At 48.7% G+C, this 12,864-nt stretch overlaps 1 protein-coding gene across 1 annotated transcript in view; it reads left to right on the top strand.

The window, feature by feature from the left end:
• Positions 1–699: 699 nt before the first annotated feature.
• LOC309861633 (uncharacterized protein) overlaps positions 700–12,864 on the top strand; it is a gene marked incomplete at both ends in the record, with an annotated part of 52,764 nt that continues 40,599 nt past the window's right edge. The window contains one exon of the mRNA XM_082724678.1: positions 700–754. Coding sequence (XP_082580804.1) covers positions 700–754 — 55 coding nt within the window. The remainder of the gene's footprint in view (positions 755–12,864) is intronic.

Genomic DNA, 12,864 nt, shown 5'->3' with positions numbered 1-12,864 from the left:
CCCTGTCTACTCTTCTGTCCCAGGAGGAGAGGAGGGTGGCCACACAGCCTGTCATGTCCGGGCACTCCTTTAGAAGCTGCCCTGGCTCTGTCAAGGGGTGGGGTCTGATCGGCTTCGTCCTGTGACTCACCTGAAGCCACACTGTGTGACCCGAGGCCAGACCCAGAGAGGCCACACCGCTCTCCCTGGAGCTCTGAAGCTCTGTGACAGCACTTGGACACCCTGGGGCAGCCAGGTGGGGAGGAAGCCCCTGCTTCCACCTGGAAGGAGGTCTCCTAGCCCACCTGGGGAGACGCAGGAGGTGGCCCTGAGGCTAGGTGAATGGAGAAGTTTAGCCAGCAGCCCCTAGGTCAAACGCCTCCTGCATTCCCAGCCCGCAAAGGCATGAGAGACGAAAGGCATGAGAGAAGATGAAATGATGGCTCTTGTTTGAAGCCACTAGATCTTGGGACTCGAGCAGAAGGGAGATGGGGTGGGTATGTGTGTTGGGGGAAGTGGGCGTCAGCTCCCCAAGGTTCTAACCATTCTGCCTAGGCAGAGCCCTGGCTTTATTTTGCTGCTGCTGTTCACAGCACTTTGCTCCTGCTCCTGGGAGAACAGTGGCTGTGATGCTTTTAGAGGAGACAGCACCTGGCTCCACCAACACTCCCCACCCCCCCACCCCCCGCCTCACGTGTCTGGCCCAGAACACCTGTCACCATGGCAGCCGTGGCTGGCTCCACCTTCACCGTAGGGCAACCGAGGCCTGCTGCAGGTAGAGTCTTCGTGATCCCCCAAATCTCTCCTCCGCTCACTAAGTCACAGCTGTTAGAATTCAGAGGCCTTCTCTGTTCCTTTTATGATTTCAAGAAGAAAATCCCGTAGCGCTCCTGCCTAGACTGTTTGGAGTGATATCAAAATTGCACCTGATCTGAATTTAGCTGTCGCGGCTCTCAGTTGTGTTGAGGGGGCTTCCTCAACAAGTTCATGCCTTGGTGTCTGGTGCAGCCCTGCTCCGAGGAGCTCCCTGGGGAGCACAGAAGAGGAGGCAGACTCCCCAAGGGTCCAGGTCCTGGCTCTACTGTCCTTGGCACTAGCCTGCCCCCTGCCCTGGCCCCCGGCAGTGGTGGGCAAGAGGCAGAGGAGGAAAGTCAGAAAAGGCTGGGGAGACATCAGAGAAGCCAGATGTGGAAATGCAGATCGGTATAGCCATGGAGGAAAACAGCATGGACATTCCTCGAAAAAATTTAAAATAAAACTGCCCTATAATCCAGCAGTGGTTCTGCTCCTGGATATTTAACTGAAGGAAATAAAACTCTTATTTTGAAAAAGTAATTACACCCCCATTATTTACAGTTGTCAAAATATGGAAACAGCCCAAGTGTCTGTCAGAGGAAGATGGGACACACACACACACACACACACACACACACACGAGTGCTAGTCAGGCTTAAAAAAGGACATCCCACCATTCACAACAACTTGGATGGACCTTCAGGGTGTTGTGCTAAGTGAGATAAGTCAGAAGGAAAAGGACAAATACTGTATAATCTCACTTATATGTAGAGTCTAAAACAAACCCCAAACTCATGAAAAAAAACAGAGAAAAGATCGGTGGCTGCCAGAGGCAGGGAATGGTGCCTAGGGAAAATGGATGACACAGTTAATTTAAAAAAAGAGAGAGAAAGAAAAAAGAAAAAAAGGAAATCTGCCCTATAGGGGAATATTACTCAGACATAAAGAAGAGTGAAATCTTGCCAACTGTGACATGCATGGACCTAGAGGGTATTGTGCTAAGTGAAATAAGACAGAAAAAGACAAATACCTCATGATTTCAACTCATATGTAAAATCTAAAAACCAAGCCAAAGAAATTAAAAAGGAGAAACAGAATCATAGATACAGAGAACAAACATGGTCACCAGAGGACAGAGGGTGGGTATAGGCAGAATGGGGGAAGGGGAGTGAGAAGGACAGGCTTCCAGTTATGGAATTAGTCAGTTGCAGGGATGAAAAGCACAACACAGAGAACATAGTCAATGGTACTGTAGCATCGATGCACACTTGTGGTCAGCACTATTGTAACATTGTGTATCAATTACACTTCATTAAAGGGGGAAGAAAAAGAAAGAAATCTGCCAGACAGAGACCAAGCATGTGCGGAGGAGAGGGTGGGTGAGAGGAATGAGGAGGCAGGCGTGTTCATTTATTCATTTGACAAGTATTTATTAAGCACCTACTGTGTGCAAGGTTCTTTTTTAGGGGCTGCAAGACAGTAGACAAAACCCCTGTTCTCATGGAGCTTGGGGTCTGGTGAAGCAGTGAGTGAAACTGACATCCGGGAACAGGAGTGCCGGGCTCTGTGTGTGTGTGTGTGTGTGTTGCGGGGGCGGGGGGTGTTTAAAGTTAAGTAACATGATCAGGTGACCTCACCATGGAGGTGATGCTTGATGATGCACGGGAGGTGGGGGAGCCCTGTGGGTATCCAGTGAGAACATCTCCCTGAGATAAAGGGAACAGCAAGTGCAAAGGTCATGAGGTGGGGCTTGCCTAGCTTCTCCAAGAAGCAGTGAGGGGGCCAGTGCGGGGCAGAGAGAAGGAGAACGCAGTGAGACCTGAGAAATCAGGGTCAGTCTTGGGTTTAACAAAGAGTGAGACGGGACAGGGGTGAGGGGGGATGCCGAAGGGATCAGCAAGGGCAGAGGCTTCTAGCCTGATGGCTCCAGATTGATGAGGCCCCCAGTGTTTGCTGGAGAGCACTCTGGGGAGGCTGGGTTTGCCGGCAGCAGGACCAGCTGTGGCCAGGGATACCTATGGGGTTCTGTGGACTGGCTCTCTTTCACACCAAAGCTGGACAGAGCAAGTCCCTTGTGGGCATGTGGGGGGCGTCCCTACAGGAGGCACCCTCACAAGAGATGCCTGGGCCATAGGTAGGGTCCCGAGGCCACTAGAGCCCTTCACGTACACATCTGGAGTGATGCGCAGCTACTTGCTGCCCTTGGTGCTTGACAGGAGACCATGGTGGAGGGAGGCAGAGACAGTGATAAAAAAGAGAGAGACAGATAACAGAGGTAGTGAGAGAGATAGTGAGACAGGCTCCATGTTTCCTTTCCCGGGGCCATCTACTTTCTCCCACCCAGCGGGCAGCACGAGAGTGGGATGGAATTCTCCTGGGCTTTCTCTGGAGCCTTGCCCTTCCCAAGATGAGGGCAACCCCAGAGGCTTTCTGGCATGTGGCTCAGAGTGGGGAAGGCCCCCCACTTGTCATCCTGGTAGGAACAGGCCACACGCAGCACGTTTGCCTTCACAGTGACAATATTGTCTGGGCCTTTAAGAGGGCCCAAGGACTAGCTCCCTGTGGGGATCTTTTCTGGCCTCCATTACAGAGCAGGGGAGGGCTGATTTTGGCCCCAGCTGTAGGAGTTGGGGAGAGGGAGGGCCACTTTTTGTTGGGGCAGGGGGACCGCCTCCAAGACCAGTGGGATGGACTTGGACTCCCACAGGTGGCCTGCTGGGGTCCCTGGCTGGAGGACTCCCCACCCCAGCCCTGCCCCAGCCTCAGGAGCCCTCTGGACTTCAAAGTGTGAGTCAGAAGCAGGGACCCCCAGCCTCCTGACAAGTGAGTTTGCTTATGTTGGGAACTTCTTCCTGTAATGAGGGTCACACGCTGGTAGGGTGGAAGGAAAAAGCCAGACTGGGTTTCTTTCCCCAATCTTACCACTGACTCGTCATGTCAACCAGAGTGCCTCGCTGGGCTGTGGCTCCCTCATCACATGATTGGACAGGGTGGCCCAGGCGGCAGAGGTTTCTGACCTCATCAGCACACAGCATGAGCTCCCCTCTTTGAAAGGCAGCGAGCCGCTCCTCCTTTCCGCTCAGGCGTCAGGCTGTGTTCTGAGTGGACGCTGCCCCTGTGTCTCTCCTTCTGTTCCCCAACTTTTACTTTTTATTCTGTGTTCTCTCCTTGGTCTGACCAGACTGCACTCGCATCCCTATATTTTTAAACTTTCTGTGTAATTTTGTTTTCTGTGTTTTTACTTAAAAATAGCATTATCTTTGGATTTTATTTTGAGTTTTCTCTTTTTAAGAGGGGCTTAACCACTTGGTCTTAACTTATGGTGTGGTTTTGTGCTTTCTGGCTTTTTGCCATTTTGACTTCACTTTCTTTGATTTTTCTTCTTTTTCCTCTGGTGATTGGGAAGGTATATATCATGTGTTTAATTTTGTTGGTTTACTTTTATTTTTAAATGGATATATGTTGTAAAAATGGACCTCAAGAATACATTTATAACTATTGATTCCCCTCTGTGTGAAAAGAAATTCTCCTGTTTTACCCTCTTCCTCCTCACAGTGTTATGATCCAGAGTCTTAGATCCAATTTATTTTGTTCATTTATTTTATCATTATGCATCTTCTTTCTTTTGTTTTTTAAAGGTTTTATTTATTTATTTGAGAGAGAGAGAGAGAGCAGGCATGTTTGGGGGGAGGGGAAGGGTCAGAGGTAGAGGTCAGCAGGGAGCCTGACTGCAGGACCTGGGATCATGACCTGAGCCTAAGGCAGAGGCTTAACTGACTGAGTCACGCAGGTGTTCCTGCATCTTCTTTTTCAAGAATCACTGTCCATACTTAGAATCCCTTTCTACCTTAACTTCTTTGTTCCTGAATCTTAAATGCACAGAATATATTTCTCAGCTGAGTTTTCTGGAAGGTTGTAACTTAGCAACTCATGCATATCTGGGATGATCTGTTGCTCTCTATTCCCATGCGTTAATGATTGTCTTTGCTTGCTTAATTTTCTACAGTCTGTTAATAATCTATTAATTTTCTATTCACTTGTCACGGATTCATGTCCAAACAGTCTCGAGGTAAGCCAATCAGTCTCCTCTCTGTGCTTTCCAATCATTGGCTATTCTGCCCATGTGTTCCCCTCACACATCCTCCCAGACCTTCTGCGTGTCTGCCCTTACCCCAGGCCTCCCACTCTCATGCTCAGTACCTCCATCATCCCATTCCGGCCGCCCTTCCCATCTGTCAGATTGGAACCCCAGCTCTTCATTCATGATGTGGTAGACATCACTCCCTTGACTTTCGGCTTCCAGAGCTGCTTTGGGAAGTCAGTGCCAATAGGACCTTAGAGTCTTGTGTAATGTTTATATTTATTTTTTCTCTTTCCCTAGAAGCTTTCGGGGGCTTCTTTTTGTCTTTCATGCCGTCAGGTTTCCCATGTGCGTCTTGATGTAGGTCCGTTTCCCTCCAGTTCATGGTTCTTTCCAAGCTAGAATGCCTAGACCCTCCACTCGGGGTGGGGGGGTAACTTCTGTGGATGGTTTTCCCTGTTTTCTCTTCTCTCCACTGGAATCCCTATTGTTCAGATGTCGGGTTTCCTGATGGGTCCTCTAACTTTCTGGTTCTTTCTCTTTGTTCTACTTTATGGCTTTCCTCAAATGTATCCTCCAAACTCTTAGGTTTCTCACTTCTGCTGGCATAGTTTTGAATTTCCAAGAGCTCTTTCTTTTTTGGTTCCTTTTGTTGAATATGACTCCTTTCTTGTTTCATGCTCAGAATATCGTCTTCTATGTCTCTGGGTATACGGGTGAATGACCATCATTTTGAAATTTCTTCTCTGTGACAGTTGTTGCCTTTAAGTTGCTTTCGTCATTACCTTGTTTGCTCTGACCTCTCTCTATCATCTCAAAGCTTTCATCAGATGTCTGATGGTCCTTGATTGTCTATTTATATTTAAGAGCATATTTGTGTAATAAATATAATATTTATATATTAAAGTCTTGATGGAAAGTTCTGTGTCTGTATGTGTACCTGTGTGTGTGTGCATACGTGTGTGTGGACATGGGTACCGATATGTGTGTGCATATATATGTGTATGTGTGCATGTGCGTCTGTATGTGTACTTGTGCGTGGGTGCACATGTGTGTATGTGTCCATGTCTGCACATGCGCACGTATGTTTGTTGGAGCAGGGATGGCTTATATCATGTTCCCAGGAGACACATACTCGTTCTTGCTCCCTTATTGTTGCCAGTGCAGCTACTGCCCAGCAAAAGAGAGGTGTGCTCGAAGCTTCAGCCTCAAAGTCACACTTTGTGTAGGTGCTTTCAAGGCTCGGGAGGAGTCCCAACAAGGAGCTCCTCAAGATTTTCGCTTTTGTTTCCTTTGCCTTTGGAGACATATCTTGAAAGAAGTTGCTGTGGCTGATATCGAAGAGATTACTGCCTATGTTCTCCTCTAGGATTCTGATGGATTCCTGTCTCACGTTGAGGTCTTTTATCCATTTTGAGTTTATCTTTGTGTACGGTGTAAGAGAATGGTCGAGTTTCATTCTTCTACATATAGCTGCCCAGTTTTCCCAGCACCATTTATTGAAGAGACTGTCTTTTTTCCACTGTATATTTTTTCCTGTTTTGCTGAAGATTATTTGACCATAGAGTTGAGGGTCCATATCTGGGCTCTCTACTCTGTTCCACTGGTCTATGTGTCTGTTTTTATGGCAGTACCATGCCGTCTTGGTGATCACAGCTTTGTAGTAAAGCTTGAAATCAGGTAACGTGATGCCCCCAGCTTTATTTTTGTTTTTCAACATTTCCTTAGCGATTCGGGGTCTCTTCTGATTCCATACAAATCTTAGGATTATTTGCTCCAGCTCTTTGAAAAATACCAGTGGAATTTTGATCAGAATGGCGTTAAAAGTATAGATTGCTCTAGGCAGTATAGACATTTTAACAATGTTTATTCTTCCAATCCAAGAGCATGGAATGGTCTACCATCTTTTTGTGTCTTCTTCAATTTCTTTCATGAGTGTTCTGTAGTTCCTCGAGTATAGATCCTTTACCTCTTTGGTTAGGTTTATTCCCAGGTATCTTATGGTTCTTGGTGCTATAGTAAATGGAATCGATTCTCTAATTTCCCTTTCTGTATTTTCATTGTTAGTGTATAATAAAGCCACTGATTTCTGTACATTGACTTTGTATCCTGCCATGTTACCGAATTGCTGTATGAGTTCTCCTAGTTTGGGGGTGGAGTCTTTTGGGTTTTCCATATAAAGAATCATGTCATCTGTGAAGAGAGAGAGTTTGAATTCTTCATTGCTAATTTGGATACCTTTTATTTCTCTTTGTTGTCTGATTGCTGTTGCTAGGACTTCTAATACTATGCTGAACAAGAGTGGTGAGAGTGTATTATGCCTCCATCAGAAAGGATGAATACCCAACTTTTGTAGCAACATGGATGGGACTGGAAGAGATTATGCTGAGTGAAATAAGTCAAGCAGAGAGAGTCAATTATCATATGGTTTCACTTATTTGTGGAGCATAACAAATAGCATGGAGGACAAGGGAAGTTAGGAGAAGGGAGTTGGGGGAAATTGGAAGGGGAGGTGAACCATGGGAGACTATGGACTCTGAAAAACAGTCTGGGGGGGGTTGAAGCAGCAGGGGGTGGGAGGTTGGGGGAACCAGGTAGTGGGTATTAGAGAGCGCACAGATTGCATGGAGCACTGGGTGTGGCGCAAAAAACAATGAATACTGTTATGCTGAAAATAAATAAATAAATAAACCAAAAAATTAAAAAAAAAAAAAAGAGCATCTCAAGAGAATCTGATATTTCCTTTCTATAAAGAGAGGGCCTTGCCAAGTGTGTGCCATGGAAGCCAGATCACCCGTGTTTTCAGTGTGGGACTTTCCTCCTCTGACCTGCGGTCTGCAGTCACAGCCACATGCTTCCGCGCTGCTCAGGTAGGTATCACAGATCAGTCTCCAGGTGCTCTAGACCGAGAGACATGCACCAGGCTCTCCCGAAGGTTCTTCCCAAAGCCCCACTCACTAAGAGGTGAAGGGCACACCCACATGTGTCAAGCCCCTCGTCCCCTCTGGCACACAGCATCCAGAAACCATTCTTCCCCACTCTCCGACCCTCCAAGCTCGGCTCTGACTCCCATTTCAGTTCTCCTCTGTGAATTCTGCCGCTGGACTTTCATCACCTTCGCCGAGTGGCATCTGCCACTGGGAGGTCTCCTCTGAAATCTCCTATTTAGCCTCCAGTTGTACTTAAATTTATTTTGAATGGAAACATTCCATCATATATTTCTTGAGCTGATATATTTTACTTGAATATACCTGAATATAAATACATTGGAATATTATCATAGAAGATGTGAAAATCATTGCTGGTGTCACTGATGGTGACAGGGCCATCCTTTGGGGACCGCCATGTTAGCAGAACATCACGTGAGTCTTTTGGGAAAAAGAGTACCCCAGGGCATGGCTTGGGTGGTTAGGACAGAGACAGCTACATTGCTCAGTGCAATGAAGTGAGAAAAACCGTTGCGCCTACTCCAGGAAAGGGTAAGGGTGGGGGCACCCAGAATGGGCGGGAGAGAGGGAGACCTGGGCAGGGACAGGGATATCTTGTGATCAGTGTTAAGCTATTTGCTGTGTACCCCTTTTCCTTCATTGTTTGACACCCAGGCTTCAGGATGAGGGGCTAGATTCTAACCTCACCTCAGGGTTCTCATGCTCTGTCCAGACCATCTGACTGGGGGCAGGGGAGCACATGGCTGGAACCATGTCTTTACTTTACTTTTCACCAGTCTTTACTTTCTTTCCCAATTCCTCTAAGGGAAGGCAGGCATGCTTTTACGTGCCTGTGAGCTCTTGTTGTGTAACAAATTATACCATAACCTAGTAGCTTGAAATAACAAACATTATTTCTTATGAGGTTATGGGTTGGCTAGGTCATTCTGCTGATCTCGGGTCAGCTTACTCATGCATCCGGGGCCAGTGAGGGTCAGAGGGGAGGTCTGCTGGTCTAGGTGCAGGTCTGTCACACACTGGAGGGGTGGCTGCTGGTAGGCAAGGATGTCTGGGACCTCTTTCTCTTCTGGGTCTTCTGGAAGGTTAGTCCAGAGCTTGCTCATGTAGCAGGAGTTAAAGGGTTCTGAAAGGTCAAGTGGAAGCTGCAAGGTTTCTTGAGGCCCAAAGCTCCAAACTGGCACAATGTCCTTTCCACTCTCCTCTTGACCAAAGCAAATCACAGGCCAGCCTGTAGGGGTGGGGAGATGGAGCCTGCGTCTTATGGGAAGGGCTATGAAGCCACATTGCAAAGTCAGGGACACAGGCATAAATGAAGAACTGGGGCCAGGTGTGCATCCATTTATTACATCTAGCAACCCATAAGCAGAAGTGCCTGTGAACACCTCCAGCGGAGCCTCGGTCAAGGCCAGAGGCCATTGCTTCTCTGCCATTGGTGGGGCCCTCTGTCAGTGCAGTCTCCAGGGTGGGAGGACCATTTCGCCCCATGTGGAGGGCAGGACTGCTGTGACTGATGCTGTGAAGGGGCATCAGCAGTTTTGCTCCCAGCAGGACAGCAGGGGTGGGGTCCAGGAGCCTTGAGACCTTCTGATGGGCAGTGGAGAGCTAGGCAGAACATGGCTGAGAGCCTGCCCACATGTAAGCCCTCGCCAGCACAGTCAGCCAGGGAAAATGAAAGTGCCAGAAGGAACTGGAATTCATCTCCTGGCCCCAAGACGTCCTGGGCAGGGAACTGGAGGACTCGGGGCCCAGATGGTGTTTTTTATCTTGTATTCCAATTGGCGGTGGAGGCTTTGGAAGAGAAAGGAGCATATGGGAATTGAACAGCTGGCTAAGTAGATGCACTTGAAGAACAAGACTTGGGTTTCTGGACCGTGGCTTAAGATGGGTTCTTGGCTAGGCCCTAATACTAACCATCTTAATATCATGCGTTTCTACAGGGCTGAGCTGTTCAGAAATCATTTCCATCGGTGTGGTGATTCATAATCCCTGTGCATTACCTGGGGTTGAGCGCAGTGGGTTTTTACCCTGCCTTGCAGTTGTAGTCAGAGAACAGAGGTCCCCTGCCTGGGATCCTATGCCTGGTGAGGGTTGGGACCAGGTCTGGAATCTAAGATCAGTGCTCGTTTTACATTTCCATCTGCTTCTAGTGAGAATGGATTGGAGCAATGTTTTCCCCTTTTTTGTGAACCGCAGACACAAGTAAAATTTGTATCAAGACTCAGGATATATATGTGTATTAATCTGTGTGTGCGTGTGTATGTGTGTGTGTGTGTGTGTGTGTGTAGTATTTGTGGAAAAGACCAGAGGAAGATATGCCTTGATTCCCAGAAGGAAATAACTGGAAAGATGGTCAGACCATGTGCCCGGGATGTCTTTGTATAAAGGATGCAGAATTGGGGGCTGTCCACTGTGTTTCCAGACACTCCCTTGTGTCCAGCCTGCTGCCCGCTTGCCCCTATTCCAAGCTGTGATTTCACACTATCTCCTCTGCATCTGCTTTCTTGCTCTTGTCTCTGGCCATGCGGTCTCTAGCCTACCCGCTCTGTTGGGACGGTCATCCTCTAGACATTTTTGTAGGGGATGACTGCTGCTATTGTCTGTCCCCCTCCTCAGTGTCCTTTCCTCTCTCCAGCAACTCGCTCTTTGGTTTCACAGCCCATCAAGGGGCTGAGGTCCACAGGTCAGGTGGTGGGAACTGTCCTGTTTCATCTGTTGCCTTCCTCATAGTCCCGCCTTCTCCACCACGGCAGAGGGGATGTGACCCTGGCTGGCCGACCCAAGTGTCTAATTCTCCCAGGGCAGAGCTGGACCCCAAAGATGGGGTAAATTCCCCCCAGATCTGACCTCTGGGTGTATGCTTGTTGTCTGTGCCCACCGGGAGCTGATACAAGGGACTCTGACTTGTGGGCAGCTGTGCTCACAATGCCCCAGTGAACGTGTGGCGACGCACCGACCGGCCCCAAGGGAAGACAAGGTGAGCGTTTCAAGAGCAGTATGGTGAAGTCGCTGCCCATTCCCACACGAGGAAGCGTGGGGCAGTGTTTGGTGGTGGTTCCAGCCTCAACGGTTATCACTTCCCACCCCTGTAGCGGCTGCTGGTTTATCCCCACCCCTGCCCTAGCTGGGTGGGTACGCCTGGCCCTCCTGCCGTGTGGTTGTAGAGCCAGCAATGGGGTGAGTGGTGGCAAGGTGGGGGTTGGGGGCTCTCTCAGCCACAAGCCCCCACTGAAGGGGCCCTTCCACCCCTGCCCCAGGCATCCGCCTGTGCTTGGGAGAGCGCTGCAGCTGCCTCCCACACAGTATCCCTCTGCACACTCCCACCGCTCTGACGGAGACTATGGACCATCTCTGCAAGCTAAGGAAACTGAGGCCACATAACCTGCTCTAGTCTGAGCTCATGGGCTGAGCACAGCCCCTCCGACTCTGAGACAAGGCTCTTACACACCTCTGGGTTCCCCTAGAGTGTAGTGGCACTCCATAGACGTGTTGAAGAGAGCCATGAGCCCAGCCTCAAATACTCTCTGATTCCACAGTGAGAAAGTTATTTGCCTACAAATTCTCTTGCAAGCCTTCCAATGGCTTCAAGAAGAATGCCTTGATTTGGCACTAAAGTGTGTTAACACCTTCATAATACTTGCTAATCCCTCTTCTTCTAACGAAGAGGGAGTGGGCCTGGAGCTGAGAGTCTTGCCAGGCAGCGGTATCAAATTAGGGTTTAATAACTTTATTTTGACTTCATTGTGTTTTCTTGTACTCAAAGTATGGAAAATGAGACTTATGACATGATTTAGAGCTTCCTGCTAGGGATACACTAAGTAGAAATGAAAGAAATAGAAAAATAAAATTTAGGCATTGGTTAAAATTGACTACCTTTGGAGAAAGTCTGAAATGGGAGTGAAGGTGATGGGATGGGAGTTGTAGCTCCGGCACCCAAATCAGGAGGACGTGGGCGACTGCAGACCAGCACGTTGCCTCATCACGCAGGCAGGAAGTGGCTGGGTACTGTGGGCTCATGCCCAGGGCACCAGCCAGCCCACCGCAGCTGGTCCTCTTGACTTCTTGGCCCAACCCTTCCCTGCATGGGGACACACCTCAGCTGGAGGGTCAAGATGTGGATGTTGGTTTCTGGGACCTCTAAACTGCCTGCACCTGCCATGGCTTGGGGATGGGTGGGCCAAAGGCCGATTCTGGGGAAATGTCCGTTTTTCCCAAATCCCAGGCTGCTTGCTATGGTCCTGGCATGCTGCCCACCTCTTGCCCAGCCCACTCCCTCAGTCTGAATCTTGATAATTATGAAGAACGGCCTATCGCACTCCTACATGCAGACTTGTTCCAGACTCTCCCCTATTATGCCTGCCTTCCCTCATGCCTGGGTTGATCAGGACTGTTTTAGATGCTTAGACAAAAGTCCTGGGGTGGCTGATCTAACCAGGGTGGAGTAAACTTGTTGGTTACTCACTCAAAGCCATCCCGTCCATGTCCCCCTGTGGTGTTCTGTGTTGTTAGAGACCCAGACCTGTTCAGGTATTCACTCTCCCCCAGGAAGCCCTGGGCAGAGGTGAGTCTTAATTAATCTAAACTAATCACAGTAGTTCCATTTCCCTAGCTAGTGATTGGCTTAGGAAGAAGAAGGTGGCCCAATTCTGGCCATTGACATGTGAGGTTGCCTCTGCGATGTCCAGAATCTTGGCAGCCATCTTAGCCTCGTGAGCAACATTAGCCTAAGGGAAATGGGCTGAGAATGGCCAAGCAGAAAGATGGAAGGATCTGGGTCCTAGGGCTTCTATTTGGCTGAGGTACTATCTAAGCCACTAAGCCACTTCTAGTTAGGTTCTCTGCTCCTTGCAACCAAAAATCCAAACCAAGTGATATAACTAAGTTGGGCAGGGAGCCATTGAGCAGGTGCCAACACCCTGTTTCTCTGTCTGCAGCTCTCTTCATTTCTTTGTCCCTGTCCTGTTTCATTTCCATTCTTCTCTGAAGGGGCTGGTGTTTTCCTTGTTCCACTTTTCTGTAACTTGAGGGCATGAGAATGGGTATAGGAGGCTTATTTGGTCACTG

Source organism: Mustela nivalis (genome assembly GCF_964662115.1).
Source record: "Mustela nivalis genome assembly, chromosome: 1".
NCBI lineage: Eukaryota > Metazoa > Chordata > Mammalia > Carnivora > Mustelidae > Mustela > Mustela nivalis.
This window is presented reverse-complemented; position numbering and strand designations above follow the sequence as displayed.